Here is a 23,920-nt window from a genome sequence, read left to right on the forward strand (position 1 = left end):
ACCAAAGTAACTGGAGTAAGTACCACTGTGCCCCAGCCCTGATCAGGGTTGGTGCAGGGGCCAGGAACCACGGCTCTGGAAGAACCATCACCATCTTCCTCTGGAACCAAATACTGCTTTGGAGGCTAGGCCTCCTTCCTGGGGACTGGTGCCACCAGGACAACCCTATTGACTTGGCCTCCCACAGCGGAGGTGGAGTGAAAAGCTGGGTGGGAAGCATTTCACTCGTCTAATGCTAATCTTCTCACTGTACCTTGATCTCATCTATTTCGCCACCGCCCTCTCGCCTACATCCTGCATCTGGCCTGGAACACTTTCCCTCTTCATATCTGACAGACAATTACTTTCCCCCTCTTTAAAGCCTTATTGAAGGCTCATCCCCTCCAAGAAGCCTTCCCTGACTAAGCCTTCCTCTCCTCTTCTCCCCTTTCCTTCTGCAGCACCCTGACTTGTTTCCCTTATTCATCCCCTGTTCCAGCCCCACAGCACTTACTTACATATCTATAATTTATTTATTTATATTAATGTCTGTCTCCCCCACTAGACAGCTCACTGTGGTCAGGGACTGTGTCTGTTTATTGTTATATTATGCTTTCCCAAGCGCTCAGTACAGTGCTCTGCACACCGTAAGGTGCTCTGTAAATACTATTGACCTTCTAGACTGTGAGCCTCTTGGGTAGGGATTGTCTATCTGTTGCCAAATTGTACTTTCCAAGTGCTTAGTACAGTGCTCTGCACACAGTGTAAGTGCTCAATAAATTCAACTGAATGAATAAATGATTGAAGCAGGGCAGACAGCAGAGTGGGAATGTGGGCAGGAATGTACAGGATCTTTGTGAACTATTCTCCAATTTCAACAAAACATAAAATGGTGGAGATATTTATCTCTGAAAAGTGTCTCCTGCCACTGGGATAATTCGCATTCTTTACTACTCTCTAGGAGTTCTAGATGGATATATAAAAACAAAACAGGGACTGGTCATTAGGGGGTTTGAACAGCATATTTTCAGGGAAGTGAGTTTGTTACCCAAAAAGCCAAAGATAGCTTGAAGCAGAATTGTAGACATCTGTCTCTATGTTTTGTTTTGTTGTCTGTCTCCCCCTTCTAGACTGTGAGCCTATTGTTGGGTAGGGATCGCCTCTAAATGTTGCCAACTTGTGCTTCCCAAGCGCTTAGTACAGTGCTCTGCACACAGTAAGTGCTCAATAAATACGATTGAATGAATGAATGAATGTGTCTGTTACAGTGTACTCTCCCAAGAGCTTAGTACAGTGCTTGGCAAACGGTAAGCACTCAGTAAATACGATTGAAGCTGGGAAGGAAGCAGGGCGGGAAGTAGAAGGGGAGGCAGGGTGGGAAGAGAGCTTCCCCCCTCCAGGAGGCCCTTCCAGACTGAGCCCCCTTTTTCCTCTCCCCCCCCCATCCTACCTCCTTCCCCTCCCCCACAGCACCCGTATATGTTTGTACAGATTTATTACTCTATTTATTTTACTTGTACATATTTACTGTTCTATTTATTTTGTCAATGATGTGCATCTAGCTTTACTTCTATTTATTCTGATGACACCTGACCCCATGTTTTGTTTTGTCGTCTGTCTCCCCCTTCTAGGCTGTGAGCCCGTTGTTGGGTAGGGACCGTCTCTATGTGTTGCCAACTTGTACTTCCCAAGCGTTTAGTCCAGTGCCCTGCACACAATAAGTGCTCAATAAATACGATTGAATGAATGAATAGAAGGGGAAGCAGGGCGGGAAGCAGCTGGGCCTTCGCCCCTCGTCACGCAGCCAGGTGAAGAGGCGGCCTCGTGTCTCCTCGCCAGAGCTTGGCTGTGCTCAAGCTGCTCACATCCCAACCCGAGCCTCCTCCCGGAGGGAGCAGCGGCTCCCGGGATGGGCCGAACCTGATGGACCCAACCGGACCCGCCAGGAAGGACTGTTCCTTCCCAAAGCCCATGTTCTTTCCATTAAGCCACGTTGCTTCTGCAACTAGGCCTGAGTTCAGCCTTCACCGTCCACGGGCATAAAATTCAGTTCTCCCTCAACTGGACTGTACCACCCACATCCACACAGACCGTGCTGGGGCCTGGGGCTGTCCCTTTGGGCCTCAGGCTCTGAGGACCAAGGGCCCGGTGGCCCAAAGACACTGGAGGAGGCCCCCTTGACCACCCACTGGAGAAGCAGCGACGGAGGAAGAAAGCGACATGGCGGAAGGTCAGTTCCCATAATAATAATAATGGCATTTATTAAGCGCTTACTATGTGCAAAGCACTGTTCTAAGCGCTGGGGAGGTTACAAGGTGATCAGGTTGTCCCATGGGGGGCTCACAGTCTTCATCCCCATTTTACAGATGAGGTAACTCAGGCCCAGAGAAGTTAAGTGACTTGCCCAAAGTCATACAGCTGACAAGTGGCGGAGGCGGGATTTGAACCCATGACCTCTGACTCCAAAGTCCGTGTTCTTTCCATTGAGTAACGTTGCTTCCGCAACTGGGCCTGAGTTCAGCCTTCCCCGCCCACGGGCATAAGATTCAGTTCTCCCTCAACTGGTTGTAAATTGTTTCCCCCCTCAACTGGGTGTAAATTCAGTTCTCTCGCACCTGGATGCAAATGTACTTCCCAAGCGCTTAGTACAGTGCTCTGCACACAGTAAGCGCTCAATAAATACGATTGAATGAATGAATGAATTCAATTTTTCCCCACAATTGAATGTGAATTCAATTTTTCCCCACAATTGGATGTAAGTTCAGTTTTTCCCCACAATTGGATGTAAATTCAATTTTTCCCCACAATTAGATGGAAATTCATTTTTTCCCCACAATTGGGTGTACATTCAATTTTTCCCCACAATTGGATGTACATTCATTTTTTCCCCCCACAATTGGATGTAAATTCAATTTTCCCCCTTAATTGGATGTAAATTCAATTTTCCCCCTTAATTGGATGTAAATTCATTTTTTCCCCCTCAACTGCACGTGAATTCAGTTCTTCCCCTCAACTGCACGTGAATTCAGTTCTTCCCCTCAACTGCACGTGAATTCAGCCGTCTTCCGCAACCGGTCGCGATGTGAATTCATCCCCGCAACTAGAGTTAAATTCAGTTCTCCCTCTCCCCCGGACGTCAGTTCAGTTCTGTCCCACCACCAGATATTCATTCAATCGTATTGGTTGAGCGCTTACTGTGGGTAAAGCACTGTACTAAGCGCTTAGTCATAAATTATGTTCTCTCTTTCGCCCTTTTTCCCTGTCCTGCTCGTCATTGCTGGTCTCACCAGACTTCCCACTGTGCCATCCAGCTTCATCCCGCTCCCCCTTACTGTTCCTCAGCTGCCCCGGGTGTCGGGAAAGGGAGAAAAATCCCAAATCTGCAGGGGGAGAATCACCCCTCGCCTTCCCATCCCCAAAACCCGCAGCTGCGAGGGAACCGCCCCGGGGTCTAAATGCTAATAGCCCCATTAGCAAAAGCTAATTAACCCCAGCAGTGATCATGTGCTAATTGGAGGGGGATTGATTAGCAAGGCGGCCTCTAAGCGGTTAAACGCAGAGACAGCCCTTGGGGTCGGCACACAAGACGTGATGTGAGCCCGTTGTTGGGTAGGGACCGTCCCATGTGTTGCCGAATTGTACTTTCCAAGCGTTTAGTACAGTGCTAAACCGAACCATCCATACTCTCTCACCCAGGCCCCCTATTCCCTGTGGTCTGGTCGCAGAATTGAATGGCTTTGAGGTTTCAGTAGCAGCAGACCCCACTGGGACAAATATCTAAACATCAAACAACTCACCTTCTCTAATGCTGTATATTCTGGCTCAGAATTCACGTTCTGGCTCAGGAAGCTGGAGGTCACCTCTATGAAAATCACAGTGCAGTTTTATGACCCCAGAGGAGACCCACGTTCTTCAGCAAGAGCCAACATTGCTGAATTGCCAAGGCTTTCTGAGCCTTCAGACTCTTCCCCAATGGACAGCCTCCACCCACCCCATCTTTCTGGAACCACCTTCTCTCCGCCAACACCATATTTTAACATACCTTGAAAGGGGTGTGTGTTTTTCTCTCTCAGGACTACCTTCGTGTTTCAGAAAGCAGGGGCTGGAGGTTATCTGACATGAAAAACCTTGAGAATTATTTTTTCTGGGGAGTTGAAATGCTATAAATGGTCACCACCTGCCTAAAATAGTCGGTTCCTTCCTGCCAAATCCAGCAAAGGGCAAAATGTCGGAAAGTCTGGGAGACTTCGAGCAGTTTTTCCTTTGATTTGGGGGCAGTACAATTTTTTCTTGTAGTTTCTATGTTTTTGGAAAGTGGTATAGCATTGCGTTTGTGTTTAAAGAGGCTGTTGCTAATAATGGTATTATTTCAAAGGTGAAAAAGTGGACAGAGCACCAGAGTGGTAGTAGAAGTTGATTCTAGGGTATTAGGACTCACAGAAGTGGGGGGATGATATAAAATGGGGAGGTCTTTTGGGCCCTCTCAGAGTGACTTGCATAGGAAACCCCAAGATTTGTGTAATGTGGAGAGACCTCATGGTCAACAGAGTCTGGAGATGGTCACTGTTTCAGGAAAGGTGGTTGCTAACAGTCCCCATACATACCAGGCAAGGAGACATACATGCTGACACACGTTCTATGCTAGGCTTGCAGGTCAATGTCATGGTAAATGGTATCATATGTGCCATTTCAGGTGATCATAGAGTGCTTCTTTAGGAGAGCCCAGAGAACCACCCCGGCCAACCTGCCCCGAGGTCTTTGCGTTCTCCTGGGTCAGGGTGAGTGTTCCCTTGTGTCGCATCAGAGTACAGTGCTTTGCATACAATAAGCATTTAATAAATACGATTGAATGAATGAATCAGAGCCGCAGTGTGGAAAATAAAAAGTCAGACGGGAAAGGGTAGCAGTACAGGGCAGGGGACCGACCAGCTGGAAACCAGGCTATTGGCCAGAAGAAACAGGCCACTGGCCACCCTAGCCACAGGTTATTTTAATGATGGCATGGTACTGCAGAATGGGCGGAGGTTAGAGGAAGCAAGCTGGCAGACTCACAGCTCATAAGAGCTTTTTAAAAAATCCACATTCACAGTATATAATTCCACTTGGAGATCATTCAGGGTTAAGTGCAATGCTTCCCATTTGAGATGCAGCTTAGCTACAAATACAGCACCCTCAAACCCTTAGTTAGTGTCTTCAACGCCCCAGTGAGGGAGACATTCATTCCCCTGTCCAAGCTAGGAAGAGCTTGACTGAGGCCTTTTGACTGCTGTCAGTGGATTGGATCAGAATAGGTCCCTGGGAGCGCCTGCCTAAATTGTTGTACTAAAATGGCTTTGATTAGAAACTGGGTTGGCCAGCTAGAATGCAATCACTAGGGTTCTGTTTAGAAATAACAGTGTAGTTGTTGAAAGCTACTGGAGCCAGTGGGACTGCTGAACTACTCAATATTCCCACTCCAGAAACACATGAATAAACGGGCTTACTTCTGCCTTGGCTGTGTCTGTAGAAAGAGTCTCTCCCACTCTCTCTGTCTCTCTCTCTCTGTCTCTCTCTCTCTGTCTCTCTGTCTCTCTCTCTCTCTCTCTCTCTCTCTTCTCTGGACCTCCTAGGTGAGGTAATTGAAAAAGGTTTCTCTTGGGAAAAAGAAGAGCCTATTTTGCTCCATTGAAATCCAACCTGTCAGGGCGAACAATGAACAAGACAGCAAGGAAAGAGCGAGTTAAGTCCGAAAGTTCAGTTGGCCGAGTCCTTCTTTTGAAAGGTCACTGGGGAAGGGGGTGGTGGAGACCGCTGAGGACAGTGGGCAATGGGGAGACCTACGAGAGACCAATATCCCATACCTCTGCCACAGATTAGGGAGGGGAAGGGAAAGGGGAGCAGACCGGACCGTCTGCAAGCCCTCTGCCAGCAGAGGTAGACTGAACTGTCCTGGTCAGGGAGTAGAGGGAAAGCAGCCATCCCTCCCCTCCCAAAGGAAGGGTGTTGTGCCAGCCAGGTAACTGGGAAGCTCCGAGTCTCCCCATCTCCACCGGGATGGCTTCAGATGTTTGGTCACCCTGAGGAGGGGAAAAATTTGCCTCCTGCTCCCAGTCCACATGATAACAAGTTATACTGCATGTGTAAATAATGATGTCACACAAACACCCATAAAGGTGTCCCCTAACACATCACACACATACGCACCCACCCACACACACACACATACCCTTGCTCCAGAGCCATTAATAATAATAATTATGGTATTTGTTAAGCACTTACTGTGTGCCAAGCACTTTTCTAAAGGCTGGGATAGATACAAGGCAATCAGGTTTCCCACTTTTCTAAAGGCCGGGAGAGGTACAAGGCAGTCAGGTTGTCCCACGTGGGGCTCACAGTTTTAATCCCCGTTTTACAGATGAGGTAACTGAGTTGCAGAGAGTGAAGTGGCTTTTCTAAGGTTACACAGCAGGCAAGTGGCGGAGCTGGGATTGATTAGAACCCATGCTCTCTGACCCCCAAGCCCATGTTCCCTACTCAGGTGCCTGGGAAGCTGAGCACTTTCAAACTTTCAACCATTCCATAGTCAGCCTCTCCCTCTGATGCTTCCTGAGCTGCTGCTCCCCTGGCTTACTGCCTGAAGCTGACCCTGCCCCTCCATAACCCTCACATCCTTTCCCTTTCCCCAGTCCTGTCTAACCCCTGTCTTCCCATCTCCCTTCTCTGCTGGGAGAATCTGCCAGGGAGGGAGCCAAAACACTGCCTGGACAGGGTTGGTTTTAGGAAACCTTTATTTCAGAAGAGAGTTGACTCCCCTGTTGCTTGCAAGCCCCAAAGTCTTCCTTCCACTAAATTTTGATTTTCTTAAGTATCCAGGGTCACTGACATCACTTCACCACCCCAAGGGGAAATAGCAGCAGCAAAATATCCTCACTGTCCAAGGCACCCAGTGTCCTCTCCTCAGACCAGCTTATTGAAACAGAATCCATCCAGCTCACTCTGGCTGCTCTCATGGCTAGGGGCATGGTCTTAGCTCCCAGCCTTGAGAGTCACTTAGAAACCTTCGAGGGGGCTCCTGGGTGTCCAGGGAGACCCTATATTGACCCCACTGGAGGAGAAAGAAGATTAGAAAAAGGCTAGGGGGCTCTACCCTCCTCTGCCAGTCAGCTGGAAAACTGTGGGGTGGGGAGGGCTTGTGTCCCCATGCCTTGGGGAGATTTGGGGCAATGGGATGAAATGGCTTGGTGAGATTTGAGGACCCTTAAGTGGACCTTCCTGGGCTGGAGTGGTGGTCCCTACCAAAATCCTTCTCTCCCCTCCAAAGGAAATGCCTCCCCATCCCTCCCCAACTTCCTGAATTAGTGCACGCCCAGCCCCCCGGGACCCCTGGGAGGACCTGCAGCCTCAAAGCCTCTGAAGTAAGACCACGGACACGTCCGTGCAACCACAGCTCCGGGACCCCATTCTCCCCCTAAGTTCAGTCTCTGTGTGGGACCGGGTAGATTTCCTCATAAGGGGGAGGGGAGTAGCAACAGGTCCAGCTGTCCTCTGGTGGGGCCTCCTCGAGCTGTCTAGCCGCCGGGGAGGACCTGAAAGTGGAGCAGAGAGCACACGTGGGTCCCAGCACAGGGCAGGCGGAGCCCCAGGAGGCGGTGACCCCGCAGGCTGGGAATGCCCCCCCCAACTCCCTGACAGCGGCAGGCCCAGCACGCCTACCTGCCATCGCCAGGAGCCAGCAACACGGAAGGCCAGGAGGGCTCGTCATCGTTCACGAAGGCCGCGTTGTCCTGTGGGTAGATGGCGTAGTACTGTGGGGGGCTTGGGGTGGGTACTGGCACCCCAGGGGCGGCCAGAGCCCCCAGGGGCAGGTGGGCAGCACCTGCGGGGGCGTACGGAGGGGGGATGTACTGCACCACGGTGGCCCCGTGGAAGGTGATGGGCTGGTTGATCCCAGTGAAGACGAAGGCCGGCCCCCCGGGCGCCGGGTCCCCCTCGGCCGGCCTCTCCTCCCTGTCCATGTGGGACTGGCATGACAGCATGTTGAACTTGCAGACAGCAATCAGGACGAAGGTCACCCCCACGGAGAGCAGGATGGGCCCCAGCAGCTGGGTCCACTCGAAGTGCGACACGCCCTGGTACTTGATCCAGCCCATCGCCGTGAACGTGATCCCCACCAGGCCCAGGAAGACACCGGAGAAGAGCAAAGTGGCCCCGGCCTTGTCGTCGTCCGACACCTGGACGTCGGCGGAGCTGGGGGAGCCCAGTGTGACGGAAGCCACGTTGATAGAGAAGTCTTCCGTGTGGCTGCCGCTCTGCTCCATCGGCCCAGATGGAACCCCTCTAGCTGAGGGAGAGCGGGATCGGGGAGATGGTCGCAGGGACCGAAGGAGTCACGGGTTCCGATTAGGCATACGAGAACTTTGTGCTCCCGGGGTTAACAGACTATGACAGGCGGAGGACTGAACCGGGTTTAGTGGAATAAAGGTCTGGGAAGTGAAGCCTGAATCCGGAGACTCACTGCCTCTCTGCGCTGTTGGTGATGAACGGGGTCGCCCTTAATGGTTGACCGCAAGCGCAGGGTCTCATCCTCTTCCACCGGCTCACGGCTTCAGGAGGCCATCCCGTCTCTGGAAGGAGGGTGCCGAGGCCCCGGCCATGAATACCTCAGAAGAGGCTATGGCTTGGGCATGCTGCTACCGTCACTGGCTTCATGACTGACTTTACTGACAGTCCTGGGAGTCACAGGACATGGGTTCATTCATTCATTCATTCAGTCGTATTTATTGAGCACTTTCTGTGTGCAGAGCACTGTACTAAGTGCTTGGGAAGTACAAGTTGGCAACATATAGAGATGGTCCCTACCCAACAGCGGGCTCACAGTCTAGAAGGGGGAGACTGACAACGAAACAAAACGTATTAACAAAATAAAATAGAATAGTAAATATGTACAAGTAAAATAAATAGAATAATAAATATGTACAAACATATATACAGGTGCTGTGGGGAGGGGAAGGAGGTAAGGCGGGAGGATGGAGGGGCGGAGGGGGAGAGGAAGGAGGAAGCTCAGTCTGGGAAGGCCTCCTGGAGGAGGTTAACTCTCAGTAGGGCTTTGAAGGGAGGAAGAGAGCTAGCTTGGAGGATGTGCGGAGGGAGGGTATTCCAGGCCAGGAGGAGGATGTGGGCCGGGGGTCAATGGCGGGACAGGCGAGAACAAGGCACAGTGAGGAAGTGAGTGGCGGAGGGTGCGGGCTGAGCTGTAGAAGGAAAGAAGGGAGGTGAGGTAGGAGGGGGCGAGGGGATGGACAGCCTTGAAGCTGAGAGTGAGAAGTTTTTGCCTGATGCATGGGTTGATTGGTAGCCACTGGAGATTTTTGAGGAGGGGAGTAACATGCCCAGAGCGCTTCTGCACAAAGATGATCCGGGCAGCAGTGTGAAGTATAGATTGAAGTGGGGAGAGACAGGAGGATGGGAGATCAGAGAGGAGGCTGATGCAGTAATCCAGTCGAGTTCTAATCCCGGCTCCTCCACTTGTCTGCTGTGTGACCTTGGGCAAGTCACTTCACTTCTCTGTGCCTCAGTTACCTCATCTGCAAAATGGGGATTGAGCCTGTGAGCCCTACATGGGACAGGAAGTGTGTCCAATCCGATTTGCTCATATCCACTCCAGCACTTAGTACAGTGCCTGGCACGTAGTGAGCATTTAACAAATACCATAATTATTATTACCATTATTATTATTATTATTGTTAGCTCCCCTGCCTACTGGGAGGTGGCCTTCGAGCTGCTGGAAATGACAGCTCTGGCTTTCTTCCAGAAGGAATTTGCCAAGTAATACATCATAAACCTTTCCCTAATGAGCACACTATGGGTGTGCAATACGTGGTAAATGGTCACTTTTGTGGACTATGTTACTCTTCTTTTTACCGATAGTTATTTATCAAGGGCCTACTGTGAGTGCAGCACTGTACTGAACACGCGGTAGAAACCTTAGACACGATCCCTGTGGTTGAGGAGCTAACAGTCTAGTGGAGGAAATGGTTGCTGGGCTGAATTAAACTGTCTTTTAGACTGTGAGCCCACTGTTGGGTAGGGACTGTCTCTATATGTTGCCAATTTGTACTTCCCAAGCGCTTAGTACAATGTTCTGCACACAGTAAGCACTCAATAAATACGATTGATGATGAATTACAGGCATGGGGAAGTTGGGGATGTAATAGAGAATAGAAGATATGAATGCAAGTTGTACGGGAGGGTGTGTGCACCTAAGTGCCTAGGTGAAAGGGCTGATTTGGGAGTTGGGAGTTGCTCCCGACCAGCATGGTGTAGTGGATGGAGCACAAGCCTGGGAATCAGAAGGTCATGGGTTCTAATTCCGGCTCCTCCACTTGTCCACTGTGTGACCCTGGGCAAGTCGCTTAACTTCTCTGTGCCTCAGTTACCTCATGTATAAAATGGGAATTAAGACTGTGAGCCCCTTGTGGAACAGGAACCTGATGACCTTGTATCTACCCCACTGCTGAGAACAGTGCTTGACACATTGTAAGTGCTTAAATACCATAATTATTATTATCATTATTATTATTACCCATTGAAGAGGAGCAGCGTGGCTCAGTGGAAAGAGCACGGACTTTGGAGTCAGAGGTCTGGGGTTCAAATCCCGGCTCCGCCAATCGTCAGCTGTGTGACTTTGGGTAAGTCACTTCACTTCTCTGTGCCTCAGTTAACTCATCTGCAAAATGGGGATTAAGATTGTGAGCCCCATGTGGGACAACTTGATCGCCTTGTATCCCCCAGCGCTTAGAACAGTGCTTTGCACATAGTAAGCACTTAACAAATACCATCATTATTATTATTATTATCAAGTTTTCCTATGGTGAAGGAGGAGTTGGAGATTTTTCTCAGAGTGGATTGTGTAGATTGCTGTTGAGGACGTTCTGGCAGGTCCCAGGACCAAATGTTGAACTTGATATTTTGGTTGGGTTCATTCAATTTTTGGAGGGCGACAGAGGACGGCAAGATGATGGCCTTAGCTGGAAGGGCTGGCTTGGGGCTGGGCCGGGTTGGTGTTGGGTTGGGATGGATTGGTATTAGGCTGGGGCTGGGCTGACGTTGGACTGGTTGGGGCTGGACTGGGACTAGCCTGGGTTGGCTCCGCCACTTGTCTGCTGTGTGACCTTGGGCAAGTCACTTTGCTTCTCTGTGCCTCGGTTACCTCATCTATAAAATGAGTTTTAAGACTGTGAGCCCCACGTGGGACAGGGACTGTGTCCAACTCGGTATGCTTGTATTGTATTACTTGTATTGCCCCCCACCCAGCGCTTAGTACAGTGCCTGGCGCATAAGTGTTTAACAAATACCATAATTATTATTATTGATTCTGGGCGTGGGCTTGTGCCGGAACTGGGCCAGGGTTGGGTTGGATTGGAATTGGGCTGGGCTGGGCTTGGCTGGTGTTGGGTTGGGGTTGGACAGGAGTGGACTGGAACTGGGCTGGTTTGGGGCTCGACTGGAGCTCTCCCATCCCTGCCGAGGGCAGCTGGGCAATATATTCAGCTCAGGAACAACTCTGAAAAAGACTGGTTATGGATTCGTCCACTGGTTTCAGGAAGTGCTCCATGCTTCGCACTTCATTTTACCGATGGTTCTGTCCAGGCTCAGGGGGCCTAGGCAGAACAGGTCTGAGCTGGGAGAGATGATCCAGAGGAACAGGAATTGGGGTCAGGGCAGCCTGGGGGATCAGGCCAGCTGGGGTCATTGTGTTGCCCCAGGATAGGAAGGCCAGAGGGAAGGGGTGGGGAGAAGGGGGAAGCCGTAGAAAGCAGGAGGAGGGAGGTCCTTGAACTGAGGAAGGAAGTCTCTGGCTTCAAGGACCTCATTTGGCTTTTCTGGCTCTAGGTGGGTGGTGGGGAGTAGGGGGAAGGGAGAGGTCATGAGACTTTCACCTTCCTGGTGCCGTATCAAAGAAAACCACATTTACCGGCAGTGGGGCTGAAAGAGGAAGGCAGAGGCCTCCTAGGATGAGGCCCATCCCCAAGGAACGGCCTGAGTGCTGCATTTCAAACCATCTTGTGAGTGGGAGGGGCAGGGCTGGGCTAGGCCAGCTGGGGTCTGCTTCCCTCCCCCGGGTGTGGGCGGTGGCCAGCTGGAAGGAACTAGTGGAAGGAGCAAATGAGTGAGTGAGGGTGTGCACGCGGACCCTTCCAAGAAGGGCACTGAGGTCCAGACCTGTGGGGCTCCCTCTACTTCCAGGGCATCAGGTAGCATTGACTGATGCACACTGAGGGGGGCTGAGGGAATGGGGGCTTCCCCCCAAACAGCACTCCATCCTCCCCACACTTTCTGGGGTCCGAGGGAAGGATGGGTGAGTTCAGTGCTGGGAGATTCTGTGGAAGGTGAGCAAACCAGAGGCCAAGGTGGAGATGGACGGATGGATGGTCCCCCCAGGGGAGAGAGGGGGGTGGGGCTGCTGCCGAGCCCCCACCTGCCAGAAGGAGAAGGGGATGTGTCCTGTGGCCCTTCTGGCTGGAGGACAGAGGCCTACAATCTCCCAGACTACTTCTGTTTGGATCCCACATACCCCATTATTTAAGCAAATTCCCTTTTCCTTCCATCTGTAGTTTATTTCATTGTTTGTCACCCCTGTTAGAGTCTAATAATAATCATTAGATTCTAATAATAATAATAATAATAATAATAATAATTCTGATATTTGTTGAGCGCTTACTATGTGCCAAGCGCTGGGGTAGATACAAGGTAATAAAGCTGTCCCACATGGGGCTCACGGTCTTGTTCTCCATTTTACAGATGAGCTGAGGCACAGAGAAGTGAACTGGCTTGCCCAAGGTCACACAGCAGACAAGTGGCAGAGAAGGGATAATAATAATAATAATGATGGCATTTATTAAGCACTTACTATGTGCAAAGCGCTGTTCTAAGCGCTGGGGAGGCTACAAGGTAATCAGGTTGTCCACGGGGGGCTCACAGTCTTAATCTCCATTTTACAGATGAGGTAACAGGGGCACAGAGAAGTTAAGTGACTTGCCCAAAGTCACACAGCTGACAATTGGCGGAGCAGGGATTTGAACCCATGACCTCTGAGTCCAGAGCCCGTGCTCTTTCCACTGAGCCATGCTGCTTCTCTATTAGAACCCATATCCTCTGACTCCCAAGCCTGTGCTCTTCTTTCCACTAAGCCATACTGTTTCTCAGCACCTTGTAAGCACCTTGAGGGCAAGGATCATGTCCACAAATCCTTTGGTACTCTTCCAAGCACAGAGTAGCGTTCTGCATCCAGCAGGCCCTCAATTAATACCCTCGACTGATTGTCTGATTCTTGGGAGGGGGGGCTGCACCGTTCCAGCAAGGTGGAGAAGGGTAGGGGTGGTGAATAGGGATGAGCACAGAGGGGCTACAGTGCTGCCCCTCAGGCCCATTTTGCCCTCTGGGTTTGTGTTGCTTTGTGTTATATGCCAGTTCTTCCTCCAGCTTTCTTTGTTGTATATAATTGTCATCCAACTCCCCCCATTAGGATTATAAACTCCTAGAGGGGAGGGAGCTTAGGTCTTGCTACTGTGGTACTCTCTCAAGTATTTAGAGAGAGTAGCAGTCTGGCTTAGTAGGTAGACCACGGGCGTAGGAGCTAGAAGTCACATGTCTGCTGTGAGACCACAAGCAAGTCACTTAACTTCTCTGTGCCTCAGTTACCTCATCTGTAAAATGAGGATAAGAGTGTGAGCCCGCTGTGGGATAGGGACTGTGTCCCAACTGATTAACTTGTATCTACCCCAGTGCTTAGAACAGTGCTTGACACATAGTAAGCCCTTAAAAAGTACCATCATCATTATTGTTATTTTTAATACAGTGCCTTAGCAGCCAGTACAGGCTCAAAAAAATGGCATTGATAAAGGCACCTTGGCAAATGTCAAGCATGCACATAAAGCAGATGTATAGTTTTCCAGGGAAAATGGCCACTTCTCTTCTTTCCCACGGCTGGGGCGGTTCTGTGGACACTTGGCTGTTGCTTCCCTGGGTGTTTCCTCTGGAGAGCTGGAAGGAAAAGAGCAGGCATTTCCTCTCTTGGATAGTGCTGTCTGGAGGCAGGGGGATGGACTTGAAGACCCCCAAGGCTTCGGGATTAAAGGTTAGATTCGGATTAGTCATTGCTCCGCAGCTCTATCTGTGGGCTGAAACTCTTTCCCATCTCATTCACTCATTTGTTCAATTGTATTTATTGAGTGCTTTCTGTGTGCAAAGCGCTGTATTACACGCTTGAGAGAGTAGAGTACAACAAGAAACAGACACTGAAGCTGAAGCCACTTGAATCCCCTCCTCCCCGGCCCCTCCTTCACCTGGGGTTCCTGGGGATCCCAGGGGCCAGTGGGTGAGATTTCTTTTCTTCCAGAGAAGCAGCGTGGCTCATTGGGAAAGAGCCCGGGCTTTGGAGTCAGAGGTCATGGGTTTGAATCCCGGCTCCACCACTTAGCTGTGTGACTTTGGGCAAGTCACTTAACTTCTCTGGGCCTCAGTTCCCTCATCTGTAAAATGGGGATGAAGACTGTGAGCCCCACGTGGGATAACCTCATCACCTTGTATCCTCCCAGCGCTTAGAACAGTGCTTTGCACATAGTAAGTGCTTAATAAATGCCATTATTATTCCAGGCAGTCCTTCTTGAGTGTGTGACCTGGTATCGTGTGCCCCAGGGACCCTGCCTCATGACGTGACATGGGCTGTTTAGCAAACGTGGTCACCTGTTCCTTGTTATTCACCTTCCTATGCCTTTAGACTTTGGGTTTGGCTGGCAAAGTCCAGCCTCCCAGCCCTCCTCCCTCCTCACCAGGCCACTAGCACAGGCCTTGGGAATGACTCTCCTCCTGAGGAAATGCTAGGAAAGGACTGTGAGCCCACTGTTGGGTAGGGACTGTCTCTATATGTTGCCAATTTGTACTTCCCAAGCGCTTAGTACAGTGCTCTTCACATAGTAAGCGCTCAATAAATACGGTTGATGATGATGATGAAAGGAAACCCTCCTGTCCCTGCCCCGCAGCCCTGGCCAAGAAAGCCCGCCACAGTGGCATCACCACAGAGGGACAGCATCTGCCCGGGAACTGCCAGAGAAAGGCAGTGGGGGGCATGGGCAACCCTGCTGCAGGGGCTCAACTGAAACCGCCGGGCAGAGTTTGGGTAGTCCCGAGCCAGCCGGGAATCGCTGGGCCTCGGTCCCTTACGCCAATCCTGGCCCCAAGGTGAAGCCCACTCCGATGGGCCTCCACTGTGTCCCCGCTGCACCCTAGCCCGCCGGGGAAGCAGCATGGCCTACTAGGTCAGAAGGACCTGGGTTCTAATGCTGGCTCCGCCACTTGTCTGCTGTGTGACCTTGAGCAAGTTAATTCACTTCTCTGTGCCTCAGTTAGCTTATCTATAAAATGGAGATTAAGACTGTGAGCCCCATATGGGACAGGGACTATGTCCAAGATTACTTTGTATCTAACCCAGCGCTTAGTATAGTGCCTGACACATAGTAAGTGCTTAACAAATACCTTTAAAAAAAAAGAGAGAGAGAGAGAGAGAGAACAGAAGAGATCTGGTGGTGGATCGGAAAGAGCACAAACTGAGCCCCCTCCTTCATCTCCCCCTCCTCCCCCTCCCCATCCCCCTCACCCTACCTCTTTCCCATCCCCACAGCACCTGTATATATGTATATATGTTTGTACATATTTATTATTCTATTTATTTACTTTATTTGTACATGTTTATTCTATTTATTTTATTTTGTTAATATGTTTTGTTTTGTTCTCCGTCTCCCCGTTCTAGACTGTGAGCCCACTGTTGGGTAGGGACCGTCTCTATATGTTGCCAACTTGTACTTCCCAAGCGCTTAGTACAGTGCTCTGCACACAGGAAGCGCTCAATAAATACGATTGAATGAATGAATGAATGAGTCAGGGGACCTGACTCCAAGCCCCAGTTCTGCCACTGACCTTGGCCAAGCCACTTAACCTCTTTGGGTCTCCAGACGTGAGATCTCTGCCTATCACTATCTCACGGGGAGGTTGTGAGGATTAAGGTGAGATCATTGATGTGAAAACGCCTATGGAGAAATGCGAGGTATTGTGAGGAAGGTATTGTGTGTGTGTGTGTGTGAAGCCAGGAAGAAAGTTTATGGCTCCAGGGGCCTGTACTTAGAATCCCTTTCCAGCTACAGATTAGCTTTGTGGCACCTCCAAGTGCCAACAGCTTCAGGCTGTGGTCCCCAAAGGGTGACTGATGGGGGTTGAAATGGAAGAGGAGGAGGAGGAGCAGGAGATAGAGACATTTACACTGCTCTCTGGCCCTCGGGAGGCTGTGTTCCTGCTCTCAGAAACATTCCCTCAGTCCCTCCCCTCCCTCTGCCTCACTCCCTCTTTATCTTGCCTCCCTCCCACCCCCAACCCACTGTATTCAAAGAAATTCTGCTTTCTGACTTGCTTCCAATCGCCACCATTGATTTCTCTCCTTGCAGGCGGGGCTTGGGTTAGACAGCTTGGGTTAGTGTGGCATCTATTGGGGGATTCCCCCCACCTGGCCTGCAAGCACCACTGTAGTCTCTGGGGAAGGGGTTTCCCGTAATGCCCTTCTCTTCTTGGTGGGCCACCCTGAAGCGATGCATAATCCTGCTGAGAGCTCACCTCCTCCAGGAGGCCTTCCCAGACTGAGCCCCTTCCTTCCTCTCCCCCTCGTCCCCCTCTCCATCCCCCCCATCTTACCTCCTTCCCTTCCCCACAGCACCTGTATATATGTATATATGTTTGTACATATTTATTACTCTATTTATTTTACTTGTACATATCTATTGTACTTATTTTATTTTGTTAGTATGTTTGGTTTTGATCTCTGTCTCCCCCTTTTAGACTGTGAGCCCACTGTTGGGTAGGGACTGTCTCTATATGTTGCCAATTTGTACTTCCCAAGTGCTTAGTACAGTGCTCTGCACATAGTAAGCGCTCAATAAATACGATTGATGATAACCCCCAGTGCTCTGCCTCTTTCCCAGTACTTTTTGGCATAGAATTCTTAGACATTAGCTGCCTTTCAGTTGATTGAAAACTTCTCCCCTAGATTGCAAGGTCCTTAAAGACAGGGATCAGATCTGTTCATTTGTTTTTTTAGACTGTGAGCCCACTGTTGGGTAGGGACTGTCTCTATATGTTGCCAACTTGTACTTCCCAAGTGCTTAGTACAGTGCTCTGCACACAGTAAGCGCTCAATAAATACGATTGATGATGATGATGGTTATACTCTACCAAAAGGCTTAGTACAGGCCCCTGCACACAGTAGGTGCTCAATAAATTGATTTCACCCTTACTCTCATTTCTCTGAGTTCGCTTGAGCCCGCTGTTGGGTAGGGACCGTCTCTATATGTTGCCAACTTGTACTTCCCAAGTGCTTAGTACAGTGCTCTGCACACAGTAAGTGCTCAATAAATACGACTGAATGAATGAATGAATAGTTTCCTGTGGATGTACGGCTCCATGTCAACATGTCTGTTTTAGCATGAGAACTGGACACGGACAGATCAAGTAACCTTTTTTTCCCTATTAATCTGGATATCCAAGTACCTGTTGGAGCTGTCCTATACCCCCGAGGTAAAGAAAATCTCACTTTGACTAGGTCACCGATCAGGTACAGCCTTGTGCGGATGCATGGGTTCAATCAATCAGTCAATCAGTGGTGTTCACAAACAGTTCCTTCCTGCATCACGGTGCACTTGAATCCAAGCAGGGTGGGGTTGGCGGATGCATTGCTTTCATTCCCTAACAGCCTCCTGCTCAGTCAGTCGGTTGTATTTATTGAGTGCCTACTGTGTGCAGAGCACTGTACTGAGCATGAGAGAGTACAATATAACAATGTACCAGACACATTCCCTGCCCACAATGATCTGTAGTGCAAAGCCGAGCCTGGGTAGAACCAACTGTATCTTGAATCTGTCTGCAGACTTTATTTTCCGAAGCGTTTTCATATCCCGACTCCGCCAATTGCCAGCTGTGTGACTTTGGGCAAGTCACTTAACCTCTCTGTGCCTCAGTTACCTCATCTGTAAAATGGGGATTAAGACTGTGAGCCCCCCCGTGGGACAACTGGATCACCTATTTATTATTATTACTCTATTTTACTTGTACATATTTATTCTATTTATTTTATTTTGTTAATATGTTTTGTTTTGTTGTCTGTCTCTCCCTTCTAGACTGTGAGCCCACTGTTGGGTAGGGACCGTCTCTATATGTTGCCAACTTGTACTTCCTAAGCGCTTAGTACAGTGCTCTGCACACAGTAAGCACTCAATAAATACGATTGAATGAATGAATGACCTTGTAACCTTCCCAGTGCTTAGAACAGTGCTTTGCACATAGTAAACGCTTAATAAATGCTGCCATTATTATTATTATTATTATTTTGGTCCTCATGACATCCCTGTGAGGTAGGGAAAGGTGGGCATTTTTATCATCCCCATTTCATAGATGAGGAAACTGAGGCCCTACCCATTAGACTTCAGGGGTACAATTCCCAGTGAAGGAGCCTGCTGGAACCTGACACAGCTTAGTGGGAAGGTACTCTTTGGTGTAAGCCTCCGCCCCCAGTCCTGCTCAGCCCCCATCATCAGCATCATCAACCACTGAGTACCCCCTGGGTGTGAGCTCCTTCTCGGGGGCTGGTGGAAAAAGCTTGGACCTGGGAATTAACAGACCCTGGTTCTAGTCCCAACTCTGCCACCAGCCTGCTATGTGACCTTGGGCAAGTCACTTAACCTCTCTGGGCCTCAGTTTCCTCCTACCAGTTCCTCAGTTTCTAATACCAGCTCCGCCACTTGTCTGCAGTGTGGCCCTGGGCAAGTCACTTCACTTCTCCATGCCTCAGTTACCTCGTCTGTAAAATGGGGATTGAGACCGTGAGCCCCCCGTGGGTCAGGGTCTGTGTCCAACCTGATTTGCTTGTATCCACTCCAGTACTTAGTACAGTGCCTGGCACATAGTAAGCGATTAATGAACACCAGAATTATTATTGTTGTTCTGATTCCCAGGCCTGGAGAAGTGAAGTGACTTGCCCAGGGCCACACAGCAGACAAGTGGAGGAGCTGGTATTAGAACCCATTCATTCAATCGTATTTATGGAGCGCTTACTGTGTGCAGAGCACTGTACTAAGCGCTTGATGACCGTCTGACTCCCAGGCCTGTGGTCTATTCACTAGGCCATACTGCTTTCCAGTCGTGGCTCCTCCACTTGTCTGCTGTGGGCAAGTCACTTCACTTCTCTTTGCCTCAGTTATCTCATCTGTAAAATGGGGGTGAAGACTGTGAGCCTTTTGTGGGATACGGACTATGTCCAACCTGCTTGTATCTACCCTAGTTCTTGGTACAGTCCCTGGCACATAGCAAGTGTTTAACAACTACCATAAAAAAAAAAATTCAAGGACCTGCTCCATGAGCTCTAGACTGCAAGCTCCTTGTGGCCAGGGATCGTGTCTACCAACTGTTGTATTGCATTCTCTCGAGGAGTTCAGTAGAGGACTCTGCACATAATAAGCGCTCAGTAATTGCTATTGATTGATGGATGAGGTTGGCTGGAGGCCATCCTGGTCCTCCCTGCAGGCAGCTGGGAAATGGTTAATTCAGCTCAGTCCGGTGGCTGTATTGAGGTTCAGAGTTCAGAGTTTCCCAACCATCTGGGTGTACCTGCCTCCGGATCCCATTTTATTGCCTTTAAAAATACATATATGGCTCGCTGCAGTCTCTGTTTCCTGGTGCGGAATGAAAGAGCTGAGTGTTTACGATGGATTTCTCAATCTGCTGCAGGGGAAACTTTGCTAGAGGCTTCTTTGTTTTTCCTTTCTGGATGCAGCTCTTCAGGAGGAGAGGGGAGGGGAGAGGAGGGGGTGCCTGCTCCCTGTTCTGGATGCTGGCCCGGAGGCTGGGCACAGTGGAATGGGGGTGGCAGAGCTGAGCCCACCTAAGCCCCATTTGAACAGAGGCAGATCCCTGGGTCGGCCTTGCCCGAAATGACAGGGCCGGTGGGTGAGTGGGCAGAAGATTGATACCTCCAGCCCTGGAATCATGTGGTTACTCCCCACAGGGCCTGAAACCCATCTCGTTTCAATTTCATTCAGTTACTCTGCCCCCAGCTCTGCCAATGACCTTCTGTGCATGTCCCAGAACAAGTCACTAAACCTCTCTAGGTCTCAGCTTCCTCATCTTTAAAAGGGAAAAAAACTCCACTGTCCCTCTCTCCTTCCCTCTTAAAGTGCGGACCCTATGTGGGACACGGACTGAAGATCTTCTGTGTGCCCCAGTACTTAGTACGGTGCTTGGCACCTAGGAAGTGCTTTGTGAAAGCAATAACGAATTAACTGGCTTAGAGCCTCTGTCTGTAGACCTCCCTCGGACCATGATTTGGTGGGTGCAAGCAGCAGGGGGCTGGATGGGTTGACCTTTGGAGGTCCCTCCTAATTGTAGGAAGAAAATACAGTGTTCTGTGCGTGACAGGGTCTCCCCCTTCTTTCTTTTGGAAACAAGACTCTCCCAGGCCTTGAGGGTAAAACCCCCTTGTCAATAAGCTCATAACACCACTTGGGGAAAGTAGGCCCAGTTCCCTCCTGGTTCACTATTTTGGCATTTCTTAGGAAGCTGAAGTTAGCTCTGAGTGCCGAGCTGGGATGGTGCCTGTGGCTGTCAGATCTGGAGAACCCCTTGCTCATATCCCTCTCTGCTTCCTCAGATTTGTCATTTTTCTGGACTTTGGCCCTTCCTGTATTGTGTTCAGATCTCCTGACCAGGGACTTAGCAATCAGGGAAGGGCTAGGCCCTGGCAACTCCCAAGCAAGCTTTATTCAATCATTGAATTCAATCATATTTATTGAGCACTTCCTGTATGCAGAGCACTGTACTGAGTGCCTGGGAGAGTACCATATAACAACAGACATATTCCCTGCCCAAACCCCTCAGTAGACCTCCAATAGCCAGACGTACCCCAGAGGGAGAACGCAATTGTAAATGGCCCTTCCCCGTTGTAAGTGCACAAGATTTGGTTCTTTGAGATACCAACAGTGCAAGGTTTAGAACAGTGCTTGGCACATAGTAAGCGCTTAACAAATACCATAAATATTAATCATTAAGGCACGACTATGTCCCGCCATCGACCCCCGGCCCACGTCATCCCCCGGGCCTGGAATGCCCTCCCTCTGCCCATCCGCCAAGCTAGCTCTCTTCCTCCCTTCAAGGCCCTGCTGAGAGCTCACCTCCTCCAGGAGGCCTTCCCAGACTGAGCCCCTTCCTTCCTCTCCCCCTCGTCCCCCTCTCCATCCCCCCCCATCTTACCTCCTTCCCTTCCCCACAGCACCTGTATATATGTATATATGTTTGTACATATTTATTACTCTATTTATTTTACTTGTACATATCTATTCTATTTATTTTATTTTGTTAGTATGTTTGGTTTTGTTCTCTGTCTCCCCCTGTTAGACTGTGAGCCTACTGTTGGGTAGGGACTGTCTCTATATGTTGCCAATTTGTACTTCCCAAGCGCTTAGCACAGTGCTGTGCACATAGTAAGCACTCAATAAATGCGATTGATGATGATGATGAATAAGCAGATTTAATAGGGAAGCATACTGACACCCCGATGGGTGCAGGGAGACGCCATCATGACTGGTACAGACGTGGGTCTGTTGTGCTCCCTGCGGTCCTCTTGTGCAGGCGTCTCCCTGTGCTGAGCGGGGTGTCAATATGCTTCCCTATTAAATCTGACTGCTTAACGCAGCCTTTGCGTGCGTTGCGTTATTGGTATCTTTGCGAACCTTGTCTTTGTGTGTATATCCCCACCCCGCCCCTGGCCAGTGGTCAAAACACAGTGAGAGTGGCCCAGCCACTCTCTAGTTCTCTATAATTCTCTAGTTCTTCCCCGAGTCCATCCCCTCGCCCCTCCCCACCACCCCCAGCTGGCAGAGGGGAGGGAAGAGCCCCCCAAGGGACAGGGGCCGTGTCTCATTCCTACCTCTGTATTCTCTCCCAGCTCAGATCAGTGCTCTGCATGTTGGAAGCGCTTAATAGATATTATGACTACTTATACTACTTTTATTACTACAAGGTGAGAGGGGACCAGGAACTGCAGGAATAGGGCTGGGGAAGTGGTTGGGCCAACTCCCTCCATTAGTGTCACCTCCTTGTGAAGAAGGACTGCGTCTCTGTTTTGCGTTCCCAAGCACTTAGTACAGTGCACAACCCCCAATGGGTACTCAGTAAATGCACTTCGTTGTTGCTCCTGAGCTGTGGGAGGGAGCTTTGGAAAGCATTTCCTCTCCTTTTCCCTTCCAGGGTGGAACTTTGTAGCCCTAGAGGATGAGGGCTGAGGTCCCTGAAAGAAGCAGCAGCATGGCCTAGTGGAAGGAGCTCAGTCCTAGGATTCAGGAAAACGGCTTTCTAATCCTGGCTCCTCCACTTGTCTGTTGTATAACCTTCATCAATCGTATTTATTGAGCGCTTACTATGTGCAGAGCACTGTACTAAGCGCTTGGGAAGTACAAATTGGCAACATATAGAGACAGTCCCTACCCAACAGTGGGCTCACAGTCTAAAAGGGGGAGACAGAGAACAAAACCAAACATACTAACAAAATAAAATAAATAGAATAGATATGTACAAATAAAATAAATAAATAGAGTAAAAAATATGTACAAACATATATACATATATACAGGTGCTGTGGGGAAGGGAAGGAGGTAAGATGGGGGGGATGGAGAGGGGGAGGAGGGGGAGAGGAAGGAAGGGGCTCAGTCTGGGAAGGCCTCCTGGAGGAGGTGAGCTCTCAGCAGGGCCTTGAAGGGAGGAAGAGAGCTAGCTTGGCGGATGGGCAGAGGGAGGGCATTCCAGGCCCGGGGGATGACGTGGGCCGGGGGTCGATGGCAGGACAGGCGAGAGCAAGGTACGGTGAGGAGATCAGCGGTGGAGGAGCGGAGGGTGCGGACTCCAGAACCTTCAGCAAGTCACTTCTTGGTGCCTCAGTTCCCTCATCTGTAAATCGGAGATCAGTTTTGTGAGTCCTTTGTGGGGCATGGACTGTGTCCAACCTGATTTCATTGTATCTACTCCAGCGCTTAGTACAGTGCCTGGCACATAGTAAGTACTTAATAAATACAGTTTTAAAAAATAAAAGATGAGGCCTCAGGGCCTTCTGCTCTGGTATTGGAATTGAACTTCCTTGTTGCTCCTGAGCTGTTGGAGGGAGCAGGGCTGGCTGAGGGCATGAGGGCGAGCAGTGTGTAGGTAGCGTAAGAAGGGGCGTGCTGGGCCCAGAGATGGTGCTGTCAAGAAGCCTAGGTGAATCCGGCAGACCCTGCAGGTCACTCTGGGAAGGAAGGAAGGGGACTGAGCCCCGTTTTCCACAGCTCCGAGGCTGGCGTGTCCCCTCACCTACAGTTCCTGCTCTCCTCTGGCCACTCCCCAGCTTCGGGAGGCAGCACTTTCCCCCGGTGCCCTGTCCCACAATTCCAGGGTCCCTGCCAAAGGGAGGGAAAAAGGGCGGGCGTGGGGGGAAACTGGAGGCGGCCACGGGCAACTCGCCGCTCCCCTTAATCTGAGGCCAGTCCTCTCTGCGACCAGGCCAACTATAGCAAACCCTGCACTTACCCCCCAGCAGAACGGAGACTGGGACAGGCAGAGCCCCCAGACCAATACCCCCGCTCCACCTGGGCAGGTTTGACTTACTTCATCAATCAAACCTTTGTATTTATTGAGTATGCTGTGTGCAGAGCACTGTACTAAGTGTTTGGGACAGTACACTATAACAGAGTTGGTAGATGTTGCCTGCCCACAGTGAACTTAGTCAACAGGAACTGGAGTGATTATTTCAAGGAGGGTCACCTGGTATTGCCCTTGCTGTATCCACCTCCAGACTGTAAACTCAATTAATCAATCCTATTTATGGAGCACTCACTGTACT

The 23,920-nt window shown here is 50.2% G+C and overlaps 1 protein-coding gene across 1 annotated transcript; it reads right to left on the reverse strand.

Moving 5' to 3' along the window:
• Positions 1–6,326: 6,326 nt before the first annotated feature.
• TMEM174 (transmembrane protein 174) lies at positions 6,327–8,394 on the reverse strand. The gene is made up of 2 exons (XM_038765826.1): positions 7,672–8,394; positions 6,327–7,544 (listed from the first exon to the last, which is right to left on the reverse strand). Exons 1-2 carry the CDS (start codon positions 8,274–8,276, stop codon positions 7,433–7,435), a joined length of 717 nt encoding a protein of 238 aa, XP_038621754.1. The 5' UTR covers positions 8,277–8,394; the 3' UTR covers positions 6,327–7,432.
• Between the last annotated feature and the right edge of the window lie 15,526 nt (positions 8,395–23,920).

Source organism: Tachyglossus aculeatus, chromosome 23, assembly GCF_015852505.1.
Source record: "Tachyglossus aculeatus isolate mTacAcu1 chromosome 23, mTacAcu1.pri, whole genome shotgun sequence".
Classification (NCBI taxonomy): domain Eukaryota; kingdom Metazoa; phylum Chordata; class Mammalia; order Monotremata; family Tachyglossidae; genus Tachyglossus; species Tachyglossus aculeatus.